Source organism: Dufourea novaeangliae, unplaced genomic scaffold (genome assembly GCF_001272555.1).
Source record: "Dufourea novaeangliae isolate 0120121106 unplaced genomic scaffold, ASM127255v1 scaffold170, whole genome shotgun sequence".
Classification (NCBI taxonomy): domain Eukaryota; kingdom Metazoa; phylum Arthropoda; class Insecta; order Hymenoptera; family Halictidae; genus Dufourea; species Dufourea novaeangliae.
The window spans coordinates 816367-830817 of NW_015374081.1; the positions used below are offsets into that span (position 1 = coordinate 816367).

A 14451-nucleotide genomic window follows, 5' to 3' on the forward strand; every position below is an offset into this window, starting at 1 on the left:
AAAGATAGGAAACATATTCGACGATACTAAGTTCGAAATTAAACGTTTATGAAACATGCTTATCTTCCAGTCAGACAGACACAGAAGTGTGTTTTTATCGGTACAGTTTTGGAGTGCTTCCTACACAAGTTTTCTCCAGTCTCCGCACAACTGACACAGCAGACGATAAGATATACACATAAAATATAGAATGTGTGCACGCACACACGTAAGTTCAGCTCAGTTATGTGTACATGACGATGGTGAACACGGGAAACCACTCAGAGAACCTGTTCGAGTCCCTACGTTCTGAGACGCGGGAAAGACAGCTTGCATTCGACACGCATACTTGGAAAGTATATGTTTCTTTTGTTTTACCATTTATCAGTCTCTTTCTTTTTTTACGTAGCAAAGACATTATGTAGGATTAAAAGATGAGTCTTTAATACTAATGTATCATACGCTATCAAGGAGGGACAATTACTGCATCAGTTTTCCAGAAAACTGTTCTAACATTAGACATGTAAGTTTTAACATCGGTTAGATTGGTAGTAACAGTTTTAATAAACAATCACAAAAAAGTTATAATTAGGTAACCAGTCAGACGCACCTACCATTAATTATAGTCGAATATTCTTTCCAGACATCCCTGTTATTTCTAAAGGAACATCATTTTTGTAAATAATTCCAAAAGCGTACCATAAAAAAGTATAAATCGCTTACATATAAAGCACTACGAATTCGAATCAGTTCTTTTTCTGAATGACGTTGTATCCGTGCCTCGCGGACGTGTCCATGAGAAATATAATGTTAAATAACATAATCTCACAATTTCGATATATACGCCCAGAGGCCGCCAATGGGCTTGTTTAAGAAGAGATTGGGTGACATTTCCAAAGGAAGTTGCGTTTTCGGTGACAGTTCTAGCTTGTAGTTGTCTAAAAGGGTAGCCAAGCAGCGTTTCACCGTCACCATCGCCATTCTCATACCGACGCACATCCTTGGACCCTCTCCGAACGGCATGAAAGTCATTTTCTCTATGGTTCGCTTTCTTTCTTCGCTGAAACGATCGGGATCAAACTTCTCTGGATCCGGCCAGTATTTCGGGTCCATTTGCAGCCCTTCGACAGGTATAAGTACAGCCGTCCCTGGTTGTACCCAGACACGCAATCCGTCGGAACCGACTAGCTCGAACTTCTGCGTGCACCTCTTTCTGAAGAAGCTTACCACGGGGTTCAGACGTTGCGATTCACTGATCACTTGTTCCATGTACGTTAGATCCTTCGCGGCCTCGAACGTTAACACACCGCCGTGTTTAGCGATCGCAGATTTTACTTCGTCCCTCACTTTCTGCTGAATGTCCGGATGTTTCGCCAATTGATATCCTACGTAAGATATGGTTATTCTGCTGGTCTCGTATCCGTCGAGAAAGAAGGAGAGCGCGTGAGACGTGAGCACATCCGTGTCCACTTTTTCACCGCTCGTCTTCTCGAGTTCGAGCATCGTTTGGAAAAAGTCGTTTCTCTGTGTCTCTGTGTTTCGTCTCGTCTGCAGATTCTCGTCGACAACATCTCGGAAGAACTTAGCCACGTGTTTCGGCACGAACGGGAACCTGAATAAACGGTTCACACCTGGTTTGAAAGTGAGTAACGTACCCACAATCCCGTTTATGTAACTGTGTTCGAAGGTGTCTATGCCGAGTTTCTGGAAGCTGTTAGCCGGCGGATTTTCGTCGAAACAGTATCCCTCGATACCTAGGCCAGCGTTCGCCACGGTCTCGGCTGTGAATCTTCCGAAGAATTCTGTCAACTCGACTTCGTACTTGTCTTTCGTCTTCAGTTGTTTGTTCAAAAAATCTTCGAATTTCTTGGTCACCCCGTCGACGGCTTGGAACAGAATTTTCAGCCTCACATTAGAGAACGCGTAGGTAAATCGTTTTCGTCCATTTATCCACTCCTCACCGTAATTAAAGAATGGATTCTTTTCTAACAGAGGCTCCACTCCTGGCACCAGAAAAGTTGAATTATCATGGAAGCTCGGGAAGTTAGATTGCATTATGTTTTTCACTAATTGCGGTTCTCGAACCACCAGTATCGGATCGAACAGATTGTATACTCCGAACATACTGTGTTGTTTGTAAGCTTTGTACATGTCGTAAAAATATTTTCCGCTTTGTTTTCGCAAACTGTACACCGGGAAAAAATGACCGAACAACGGTACGAATCCATCGGCTGTCGGGATCCTGCGTCTTTTCCAGTAAGTGTATACGCTTATCACGTAGAGCAGCAGTATGCCCAATGCACCGGCAAGCAGTTTCAAAGTCGTCTGGTCCATGGTTCCTCTTTGTGGATGCAGAAGGCACAAGCTAACCCACGAGTTACTCGTTGGCTACTGTCCCTATGAAGCTGATGTCGCGTACTGCGCTGACCATAGTATTCTTTCGTATGTGTTACGTAGTGTGTATCATGGCGACGTGATGATTAACGTTTATCAGTTTAACCGGGGCGCAAGCCCGTCGGCTCTAGCAACTATCGTACACGCGGTGTTATCTATTAGAAAACTGATGGAGTATTCGGTACAAACAGGTATTACCGTATTGTCAACAATTCATTACGCTGCTCGAATGACTCTCCTCGTCGTCACGTATTACAGTGTATGAACTAAAGTATAGATCAGGAAACGCAGAAGTCAATACTGTATGCGTCGTAGCCCGAACGACAACAGAACGTTACGTCTTTGGAATCTACACTGATACACCAATGTGCGTGTCACGTTCAGGCAAGATATAAACGTGCAAGCGAGATTATACAAATTGCACAATTACGAAGTGAACTGGCCTTGCACGAAGAAGATTTAACTCACACAACTGGTGGTTTTTAGTTACTACTAATTACACATTTTGTCAGCGTACAAAGTATAATAGAATGAATTCATCTGGAAATTAAAATAACTCTGACAAAAATAAAGATTTCGAGCTGAAATGTTTTTGGCAGTTAATGTAGGCATGTAATAGTAAAGAGTGACAGTATGAATTTAATGATCGGATAACTTTTCCGAAATTTTTTATAAATTATGGAAAAAATAATTTACAAAGTAATTCTTACATAATTGAACTCAGCATAAGAAATTTCTGGATAGTGGTAGTTGATTTTCACCTAAATGCCCCCCTTCGTCACCTTAATGGACTTTTTGGGCAATTTTTTCATTTTTGCGATTAGCCACGAGTCATATTTGCATGAAACGGAATTAATCTGCGTTGATATTTGCTTCAGAAATTTTTCGAATGGCTTCATTATTCTGGTGGGTGTCAATAAATGCAAGAAGGATAGGTAACACATTGTTTATTGACAATTATTTTGAAATATTTCATACATCCACTGTTCAACGACACTGTATTCGAAATTAAACATTCATTAAACAAGTTGATCTTCAAGTCAAACAGACACCGAAACTTGGTGTTGTCAATATGTACGGCATAAGTTAATCAGTTAAAAGATCTAGCTCTGTATCATTAGCTCTCAAGGACCCACACCTACTGCATTAGTTTCCCAGATAAATGTTCTAACATTAGATATGTAGTTTCACAACATCGGTTAGATTCGCAATAACAATTTCAACAAACGCTTAAAGAAAACATTAAAATAAGGTACACAATCAGTAGCAACGACCAGTTGTTTATCTGAACAGCATCCCATCGATTGCCTCTCGAAGGTATCCATAAGAAATATATTCTATTTACCTCCGAACTTTCGTAATGTACAATTTATCGGAGTGGAAAGTTATACTCTTGAGACTGTTGTTCATATTTTTAAAATACTGCAAACAAACTATCATACATAGTAGTACGCTACCCTCACGCCATAGAAAAGGAGTAGAAACAAATTCTACTGCTGATAAAATCAAAAAATAATCTCACAATTTCGAAATCTGTGCCCAGATGCCGCCGGCAGGCTTGTTTAAGAAAAATAAGACCGACATTTCCAAAGGAAGTTCCGTTTTCGGTGAGAGTTCAATTTTATAGTTGTCTAAAAAGGTGGCCAAGCAGTATTTTATCATTACCATCGCCATTCTCATACCGACGCACAACCTTGGACCGTCTCCGAACGGTATGAAAGTCATCTTCTCTATGCTTCGCTTCCCGTCTTCGCTAAAACGATCCGGATCGAAGTTCTCTGGGTCTTGCCAGTGTTCCGGGTCCTTGTGCAGCCCGTCGATAGATATAAGTATGACGGACCCCGGTTGTAAGCAGACACGCAATCCATCGGAACCGACTAGCTCGAACTTTTCCGTGCACTGTTTTAGGAGGATGCCCACTGCAGAATGCATGCGTTGCGACTCACTGATCACTTGTTCCATATACGTTAATTCCTTCGCGGCCTCGAACGTCAACACTCCGCCATGTTTAGCGATCGCGGACCTCACTTCGTCCCTCACCTTCTGCTGAATGTCCGGATGTCTCGCCAACTGATATCCAACGTAAGAGAGTGTTATCCTGCTCGTTTCGAATCCGTCAACGAAAAAGGAGAGCGAATGAGCCGTGATGTCCTCCATGTTTATTTCTTCACCGCTCGTCTTCGCGAGGTCGAACATAGTTTGGAAAAAGTCGTTTCTTGTTGTCTCTGCGTTTCGTCTCATCTGCAGACAATCCTCGACGACACGCCGGAAGAAGTTGTCCACGTGTTTCGGCACGAACCGGAACCGCAATAAACGGTTTATACCTGGCTTGAAGACGACGAGGTTACTTAGAAACGCGTATACGTAGCTCAGATCGAAGGTATTTCTGCCGAGCGACTGGAAAGAATTGGGCGGCGGATTGTCGTCGAAGCTGTATCCCTCGATGCCTAGGCCAGCGTTGGCTACTGCCTCGGCCGTAAATCTCCCGAAGAATTCTTGCAACTCGACTTCGTACTTGTCTTTCGTCTGCAGTTGTCTGTTCAGAAAATCTTGAAATTTTTTACCCACCCCGGCGACGGCTTGGAAGAGAATTTTCAGCCTCATACTGGTGAACGCGTAGGTCAATCGTTTTCGAGCGGCCATCCATTGCTCAGCTTCAGCAAAGAATGGATTCTTCTGTAACAGAGGATCCACACCTGGCGCCAATTTCCAGGCATTCTCATGGAAGCTCGAGAAGTTAGTTTGCAGGATGGTCTTCACTAATCGCGGCTCTCGGACGACCAATATCGGATTGAGAATGTCGTATATTCCGAACATACTGTGTTTTTTGCAGTCGTTGTACATCTTTTGGAAATGTGTTCCCATGTTTATTCGCAAACTATATATCGGCAAGAAGTGACCGAATAAAGGTATGAATCCATCGGCTGTCGGGACCCCGCGCCTTTTCCAGTAGGTATATACACTTATTACGTATAGCAGCAATAAGGCCAATGCCCCAGCAAGCAGTTTTAAAGTCGTGGAGTCCATGTTTCGTCTTCCTGGTTGCGAAGAACACTAACTAGTCCGCGAGTTACTCGGCGGCTACTGCGCCTATGACAGCTCTGTCGCGTACTGCAACGATCACTGTACTTTTTTGCATGGGTTACATAGTATGTATGCATGTAGTTCCATCATGATAAACGTGTATCAGTTTAACCGGTTCCCATAGGTGTCGGTGCTCACAATTCACTCACACGCGCTGTTATGAAAAGTCTGATCTAGTATTTCGTACAAACTGGAACTGTCGTGGTATAAACGTTTCATTACGCGGTTCTGATGAGTCTCCTACTTAGTTATCGTATTGTTTCTGTACATTCGTGAAAGTGTTCATCAGCGAACACATCAGAGAATATTGAAGCGCCACGCCATTCCAGACTAAACTGATGCATCGTATATAAACGTGCAAGGACGGTTACATAAATTGCACAGTTACGTAAAGATGAAGGTCCAGCATACAGAGCTTATTCTTGATTACTCATCACGCATCTTGTGACAATGTAGAAACTATGCTATAAATAACTTCTTTTTAAATTAACGTAATTGTGACAAAAGTAAAGTTTTCGAGCTGACATTTTTTTGCAGTTATGTAGGCATGTGGTAGTGGAGAAATAAGTGCACCGATTTGACAATCGAGTCATTTTCTCGAACTTTTGCTGAATTTATAGAATAAAATTATTTACCATAGAAGTAATTCGTGCATAATTGAATTCAGTGTAAAAAATGACATTAAAATACGTGTCTTCAAAGTTTTATTTGGAAAGTGAGTGGCAGTTGGTTTTCACCGGCATCCTCCGCCCCCCTCAAGGGGCCATGTATGGTTGTAAGAGGGAAAAACGATTTTTTGGGAATTTTTCAGGAAACAGCGTGTGTAGTTATTTTCGCAAAAGTTTTTGTATCTGATAAGGGCTCAATTAAAGAAGATTTTGTTAAGTTTAGATGCAAAATATTGACGTTTTTAAGAATTATTATGTAGGATTTCTCGGAGGGCCCTTTTAGATAGATGGTTCGCGGTGACCATTCCCGTTCAGAAATGAATCATCTGATATTAAAATTTCGGGGAGATTTTAGTTAATATGTTCATTTATTTAGTTTTTAATCGAAGCATTTTAGAAATAAATTATTTAGGACAGATTAACGGTGATAGATAGATATGTGATCGATTGTTATTTAATGAGACGTTTTTTTTTCGACCATAAAATAAAAACTGAGCATTAAAATATGCAATTCTTTTATTAGAGACTGGATTCTTAATTGGTATGAGTGTTGCTATCCCAGGAAGCACAATAAATAATCTATCGTAAAAAATAATCAAGTGGTACGGGTCCAATAAGATTTTGTTATGTAGAAAGTGTAAGTTATAAATATAAACATGACTGTCCTTCCTGCGATAATGGCACTCATACGATGTAGTTACATATCTTTTTAATTTTTTTATCTGAAATGAGTCTGAGCTGAGAAATCATCTGCGCCATTGAGATATCTTTTTTTGAAGAAAAAACTTAAAATTTAATGAATTTATTTTTGCAATTTTTTTCATATTATTTATAAGTAGTTCAGTAAACACTATCAAGATGCGTTTGATTTTTTCGTTCAAGCGATTAGGCTTGAATCGAATTTGTGTGAAACATAATTAACCTGCATTGATCTCAGCTTTAGAAATGGTGTTTCAAAGAGATTTTTCGAATGTCTTGATAATTCTTGGAGCTAATAAATGTAAGAAATTTAAAAAACAGATAGTTTATTGACAATCAAAATTCTGATCAAATATTTGATGCATCTACTATTCAAGAAGTATTCGAAATTAAACGTTCATTAAACATGTTGATCTTCAAGTCAAACAGATACAAAAGTTTGTTTTTATCAGTGCCAGTTTGGAGTGTTTTGTTCCTCTACAATTTTTTCGGATCTGCACACAATTGACACGCTAGACGATAAGATATTGTTACACTAATACTTATTTTGAGGTGATAGGGCAACGGCCACGTTACTGTGTGCAAGTAGACAAATAAATTGAGATCCAGTCATACCTGGTGCAGAAAAACACAATCAGCTTTTATTATAAAAAATATGATGGATACAATACAGTGACCGCACGGTCGTATCTCTGTTGAAGAGTGTCAGTGAGATGGCAGAAAGAAACGCAGTACAAAAAACTAAAAGTACATAGGAGGGCGTCACACACTCTTCACTCTATTCGCAGCTATTAGTATATGTAATCTAGTTAGTGTCAACAGATAAACATATAGAATATAAAATTCATGCATGCCCACACGTATACTCGGAACAGTGCATCAGGATGGTGAACAGGAGGAAAACATTCAGAGGATCTGTCGAGTCCCTGCGTGCTAAAACGCGCGAGAGATAGTTCGCAGCCTTTCCAGACATCTCTTCTATCCATAAAGGAACATTATTTTTGTAAATAATTCCAAAAGTATATCACAAAGTAGTATGAATCACTTATGTAAAATCTCTATGAATTTAAATCAATTGTTCATCTGAATAGCGTCACATCTGTTGGCCCATGAACATCCCCGTAAGAATTATATTGTATTAACCTTCGAACATTCGTAACACAAAATTGATCGGAGTGCAAAGTTATATTCATAAGTTCTTTGTTTTCATTTAAAAACATTACATAAGACTATCCTATGTACCCACAGTGGCAGAACTGCGACTCACGAGTCGCACACGGCTCTTTTAGACCCTCACTGCGGTTCCTGTAGCTTTATACATACTACATACACCTTTGAAATATGATATTTTTGTAAATTTGCTGACTTTATTATGTAGTATGATGTACACAAAGATTGTAAGCGTGACTCACAATTAGAGGATGCGGTTCTCGAGTACATACTTCTAATAGGCAATGTATGGCCCATATCCTGATAAGGTTTGGCTACCACTGCAATATACTATAAAAGAGGAGTAAAAATAAATATTACAGACGGTAAAGCACAAAACTAATCTCACAATTTCGAAATAAAACTCTACGAATTTGAATCAGTTATTTATCTGAATAGCGTCGTATCTGAGCCTCGCACACGTGTCCATAAGAAATATACTGTTTTAAAATCTGAATTTTCGTAACATAAAATTAATCGGACTACAAAGTTATATTCATGAGTTTGTTGTTTGTAATAAAAAAATATTCATCCGATAAAAAACAAAATGATTTCACAATTTCGATACATACGCCCAGAGGCCGCCAATGGGCTTGTTTAAGAAGAATAAAGGTGTCATTTGCAAAGGAAGTTGCGTTTTTGGTGACAATTCTAGTTTGTAGTTATCTAAAAGGGTAGCCAAGCAGTGTTTCATCACTACCATCGCCATTCTCATACCGACGCACATCCTCGGACCCTCTCCGAACGGTATGAAAGCCATCTTCTCTATGCTGCGTTTTCTCTCTTCGCTGAAACGATCTGGATCGAACTTTTCTGGATCCTGCCAGTGTTCTGGATCCACTTGCAGCCCGTCGATGGATATAATTATATCAGTCCCCGGCTGTACCCAGACACGCAATCCATCGGAACCGACCAGCTCGATCTTCTCGGTGCAACGCTTCCTGAAGAAGCCCAACGCAGGGTTCAGGCGTTGCGACTCACTGATCACTTGTTCCATGTACGTTAATTCCTTCGTGGCCTCGTACGTTAACACACCTCCGTGTTTCGCGATCGTGGACTTCACTTCGTCCCTCATCTTCTGCTGAATGTCCGGATGTCTTGCCAATTGATATCCAACGAAAGAGAGTGTTATCCTGCTCGTCTCGAATCCGTCAACGAAAAAGGAGAGCGCGTGAGACGTGAGCTCCTCCGAGTTCAGTTCTTCACCGCTCGTCTTCGCGAGGTCGAACATCGTTTGGAAAAAGTCGTTTCTTGTTGTCTCTGCGGTTCGTCTCATCTGCAGATTCTCGTTGACAACCTGTCGGAAGAATTTGTCCACGTGTTTCGGCACGAACGAGATCCGCAGGAAACGATTTATAGCTGGTTTGAAGAAGAGAAGGTTACTTAGTAGCGCGTTTACGAAGTTCAACTCGAAGGTCTCTGTGCCGAGTTCTTGAAAAGTGTTTGGCGGCGGATTGTCGTCGAAGCTGTATCCCTCGATGCCTAGACCAGCATTCGCCACGGACTCGGCCGTGAATCTTCCGAAGAATTCTGTCAACTCGACTTCGTACTTGTCTTTTGTCTTCAGTTTTCTGCTCAGAAAATCTTCGAACTTCTTACCCACCCCGGCGACAGCTTGGAAGAGAATTTTTAGCCTCATGCTGGAGAACGCGTAGGTCAGTCGTTTTCGACCGGTCATCCATTGCTCGCCTTCGGCAAAGAATGGATTCTTGTGTAACAGAGGATCTACATCTGGCACCAGCTCCCATGCATTTTTATGGAAGCTCGAGAAGTTACTTTGCAGGATGTTCTTCACTAATCGCGGTTCTCGAACGACTAGTATCGGTTGGAATATATCGTATACTCCGAACATACTGTGTTGTTTGCATTCGTTGTACATCTTCTGAAAATATTTTCCCATGCTGTTTCGCAAACTGTATATCGGCAAGAAGTGACCGACAAACGGTATGAATCCATTGGCTGTCGGGATCCGACGTCTTTTCCAGTAAGTGTATACGCTTATTACGTAGAGCAGCAGTACGGCCAAAGCACCGGCAAGCAATTTCAAAGTCGTTGATTCCATGTTTCGTCTTTGTGGACGCGATAAGCACAAACTGGTCCGCGAGCCGCTCGTTGTCTACTGTGCCTATGACCGTTCTGTCGCGTTCTGCGATGTCAACTGCATTCTCTCGCATGTGTTACATAGTGTGTATGCATATAGCGCCACGATGATAAACGTCTATCAGTTTTACCGGGACCCAGTGGCGGTGGCCGTTATCGTCTTACTCATATGGGGGGTTATGAGATGTCTGATCGAGTGTTTTGTACAAACCGGGATTACCGTGGTACAAATTGCCATATCATATTGTTCTCTTAAATCTTCGCTTTATCATATATTTCTATGCACGCGTTAAAGTGCACATCAGGGAACATCGAAGTCAGCCTCGCATGTCTCGTTGCGCGAACGACTACGGAACGCTACGCCATTTCAGACTAAACCGATACACCGATCTGCATGTTACGTTAAGCGAAACTGCGTCTTCTGTTTCAGCTGCACTCCATTTAATGAAGTGGTCTTCGCGAACCGGTGAACTTTATGAAAACTTTGGTAAGTACTAGGCGCAGATTCGTAAATTATCCTCCTCGTCGCAATGATACATACATATAACGAGAACTGTCGTTCCAAGACTAATCGCTAGGCTTCGGTAACTCTGTTCGTTTTCACACAAGGCGCGAACTATCGGAAAACTGTTTTGTTTCCCGAGAAACTCTTACCGCTCCGTTTCGGGATACGGTTGCCGCGTGCTTGCTCGGAGATAGGTAACGTAGAAACGGTCGCAAGGATGCTCGTAACTTTTTGAGAAATTTATCTTTGAATTATCGACAAAAATTGTCTATTTGGCGGAATAAATGTAGTGACTTTTGAGAATCGTATGTCGATGATTGTGAAAAAACGTGAATCTGTTTTGGTGTTGTAAAAGATCTTACAGTCAACAGACTTCATTTCAGTAGCGGAAGCGGAAATCTGATATTATGTCCTTGAATCGAATATAGTTAGATGTCCCTCACGTATTATTACTTTTTCTGAAATTGTCAACTGAAATTAATATTTCTTGCATTTATTTAATATAAATAATATTGTGAAATTTTTAACATGCATCTTTATCATAATCAACTTTTTAAATTGCAAAAATGTGACAACATTAGGTCGGCCGACATATAAGTGGGGAGGGTTTTTAAGTTGGTCATTGTATTTGATTTGTCAATAGTATACGATGGATATATCAGGTTTCAGAATTATTTACAGCAAACAGGACTCGATAAGGTTGCTAGAAATAACAAAATTCCAATTTAAATAACAATTTTGGGTTACATATTTGTGGTGAACGAATTAACAAGTTGTACATAAAGTTTTGAACACATAGAGGTATGTACATGATGCGTGTTTATACAGGGTGGCCAATGACTGACTATCTTGAATATCTCTGTTATTTTTAGAGATATGGACAAGTTATGTTTACAAAAATTCTTTGGTAAAGGGGGGCCGATAACGTGCAAGTAATATTTTTTTTTCTAAATTCAAAACTGTCGGAGATTTCAAGTTCACCTTAATTTTTTTAAATGGTCTGCTATACTTTTTTATTCCTTGTAAAATAACGGGTGTTTAGGTGATTTCTCAACAACCTCTAATACAAGGTCATTGAATAATAATAAATAAATCACGTGTTCAGTGGAGTCACATTGCTCAAGTAGTCTTCAATTTCCATTTTAATTAGTGTACGTGACTTTGACAACTGTAACGAATGATGTACACGTTACAGATGATGTAAGGCCAACAAGCCGTAAAGGACAGAACAATGTTTCTTTTGTAATTATATTTCTTTACATTCTTATAGAAATCCCCATGTGTATAATGTGTGCAGCTTTTCATCTACTTCAGCGATGATGCCGATGTTGAAGTTCCGGTAGCACGTAAATCAAATTTACCACTCGAGAGCGTTGATTTGTCAGTGAATTTTGCATTCTTGATGGTCTGTTAAATGGAGCTTATGTGTAGGTTGCTTCTGATAAGCGATCCTCTTGCCTCTCTCTGCCTCTCTGGCCTCTGCCAAAGGCAGAGCCTTTGGTAATTAAGTCGAGCCCACAGCGACGACGCTTCCATTGTGCAGGGCAAATGGGCTGTTTAGCCCGGATACATGACTCCATCCTCCTGTTATTGTGCATGTACCGACGCAATCGATCACCAGCTCTACCTTAGTCTAGTCCTCTGCACTCTTCCCCGTTGAATTCTCTCGATACCTTTCGTTTCTTCGGTGTACCCCCCTCCCCCCGATCTGTACAATTCGGCGATACTATTAGAGTCATCAAAATTGTGTATCGAATAATATATATATACGAGTAGAAATAAAACATATATATATCCATGACAAAGATATATTTTGAATCTATGGTGAATTTTCTATGACGTATTGACTTTAAACCCTCTGATTGTAATATAAGTACGTTTTCTCTGTTATCATTCAATACATTTTATGCGCGTCACGTGTCTAGCACGTGAAGCGATCTAGGACAATGTTTGTAATACACGTCTGTAGCTTCATATCATTACGCAACATCGATAGAAACATACACTGAATGTGTTAAACATGCTTTCATTATATCCAATTTTTAGTTTCAGTTTTAAAGCAAATCATATCCTATATGAATATAATACTCTCATGAGTAGAGTGCTGGTTTTATATATTTATAGCCTGTAGGGCTGTGTGAAATACAGTAAAATAATCTTTCTTAACATGAAATTGATTGGACTGTAAAGTTGTGTTCCTGAAGATTTAAGTTTTTATTTAAAAATATTACATATAGACTCTCCTGTATACTGGAGAAGGTGAGTAGAAATATATGTATACTATACAGATAAAAAGAAATAATCTCACAATTTTGAAATATATGACCAGATGCCTTCAGTGGGCCTGTTTATGAAGAAAAAGGTTGACATTTGTAAAGGAAGTTGCGTTTTCGGTGACAGTTCTATTTTATAGTTGTCTAAAAGAGTAGCCAAGCAGTGTTTCATCACTACCATCGCCATTCTCATACCGACGCATATTCTTGGACCATCTCCGAACGGTATGAAACTCATCTTCTCTATGCTTCGCTTTCTTTCTTCGCTGAAACGATCGGGATCGAACTCCTCTGGATCCGACCAGTAATCCGGGTTCATTTGCAGCCCGTCGACAGATATAAGTACATCTGTTCCCGGTTGTACCCAGACGCGCAATCCATCGGAACCGATCAGCTCGATCTTCTCGGTGCAACGCTTCCTGAAGAAGCCCAACACAGGGTTCAGGCGTTGCGACTCACTGATCACTTGTTCCATGTAGGTTAATTCCTTCGTGGCCTCGTACGTTAACACACCGCCGTGTTTCGCGATCGTGGACTTCACTTCGTCCCTCACCTTCTGCTGAATGTCCGGATGTTTCGCCAATTGATACGCAGCGAACGAGAGGGTTATCCTGCTGGTCTCAAAACCGTCGGCGAAGAATGAAAGCGCGTGAGACGCAAGATCTTCAGTGTTCGGTTCTTCACCGTTTGCCTTCGCGAGGTCGAATATCGTTTGGAAAAAGTCGTTTCTTGCTGTGTCCGCGTTTGCTCTCATCTGCAGATTCTCCTCGACAACCTGTCGGAAGAACTTGTCCACGTGTTTCGGCATGAACGGTACCCTGAAGAAACGGTTTATACATGGTTTGAAGAAGAGAACGTTACGTAGAAGCCCGTTTACGGAGCTCTGCTCGAAGGTCTCTTTGCCGAGTTCCTGGAAAGAGTTGGGCGGCGGATTGTCGTCGAAGCTGTATCCCTCGATGCCTAGGCCAGCGTTCGCCACAGACTCGGCCGTGAATCTTCCGAAGAATTCTGTCAACTCGACTTCGTACTTCTCCTTCGTCTTCAGTTGTCTGCTCAGAAAATCTTCGAGCTTCTTGCCCACCCCGGCAACAGCTTGGAAGAGGATTTTCAGCCTCATGCTGGAGAACGCGTAGGTCAGTCGTTTTCGACCGGTCATCCATTGCTCGCCTTCGGAAAAGAACGGATTCTTGTGTAACAGAGGATCCACGTCTGACACTAGCTCCCATCCATTCTTATGGAAGCTCGAGAAGTTACTTTGAAGGATAGTCTTCACTAATTGCGGCTCTCGAACCACCAGAATGGGATTGAACATATCGTATATTCCAAACATGCTGTGTTGTTTGCAGTCGTTGTACATCTTCTGAAAATATTTTCCCATGGTCATTGGCAGAGTATATATCGGCAAGAAGTGACCGAATAATGGTACGAATCCCTCGTGCATCGGGATCCCGCGTCTTTTCCAGTAAGTGTGTGCGCTTATTACGTAGAGCAGTAATAGGGCCAATGCACCGGCAAGCAGTTTCAGTGTCATGGATTCCAT

General features: G+C 41.1%; 4 protein-coding genes across 4 annotated transcripts; all 4 read right to left on the minus strand.

The window, feature by feature from the left end:
- Positions 1-604: 604 nt before the first annotated feature.
- On the minus strand, positions 605-2388 carry LOC107190661 (cytochrome P450 6j1-like). Its single transcript, XM_015579504.1, has one exon. The coding sequence runs from the start codon at positions 2311-2313 to the stop codon at positions 805-807; it is 1509 nt and encodes a 502-aa protein (XP_015434990.1). The 5' UTR covers positions 2314-2388; the 3' UTR covers positions 605-804.
- A 1456-nt stretch (positions 2389-3844) lies between these two features.
- On the minus strand, positions 3845-5794 carry LOC107190659 (probable cytochrome P450 28d1). Its single transcript, XM_015579502.1, has one exon. It carries the CDS (start codon positions 5398-5400, stop codon positions 3892-3894), a length of 1509 nt encoding a protein of 502 aa, XP_015434988.1. The 5' UTR covers positions 5401-5794; the 3' UTR covers positions 3845-3891.
- A 1642-nt stretch (positions 5795-7436) lies between these two features.
- Positions 7437-10117, minus strand: LOC107190657 (cytochrome P450 9e2-like). The gene has a single exon (XM_015579499.1). It carries the CDS (start codon positions 10093-10095, stop codon positions 8587-8589), a length of 1509 nt encoding a protein of 502 aa, XP_015434985.1. The 5' UTR covers positions 10096-10117; the 3' UTR covers positions 7437-8586.
- A 2721-nt stretch (positions 10118-12838) lies between these two features.
- Positions 12839-14451, minus strand: LOC107190639 (cytochrome P450 6g1-like). The gene has a single exon (XM_015579474.1). It carries the CDS (start codon positions 14449-14451, stop codon positions 12943-12945), a length of 1509 nt encoding a protein of 502 aa, XP_015434960.1. The 3' UTR covers positions 12839-12942.

What these genes read in the sequence shown, in the direction of transcription:
- LOC107190659 (XM_015579502.1), bottom strand. Translation starts at nt 5,400, where the DNA reads ATGGACTCCACGACTTTAAAACTGCTTGCTGGGGCATTGGCCTTATTG.
- LOC107190639 (XM_015579474.1), bottom strand. Translation starts at nt 14,451, where the DNA reads ATGGAATCCATGACACTGAAACTGCTTGCCGGTGCATTGGCCCTATTA.
- LOC107190657 (XM_015579499.1), bottom strand. Translation starts at nt 10,095, where the DNA reads ATGGAATCAACGACTTTGAAATTGCTTGCCGGTGCTTTGGCCGTACTG.
- LOC107190661 (XM_015579504.1), bottom strand. Translation starts at nt 2,313, where the DNA reads ATGGACCAGACGACTTTGAAACTGCTTGCCGGTGCATTGGGCATACTG.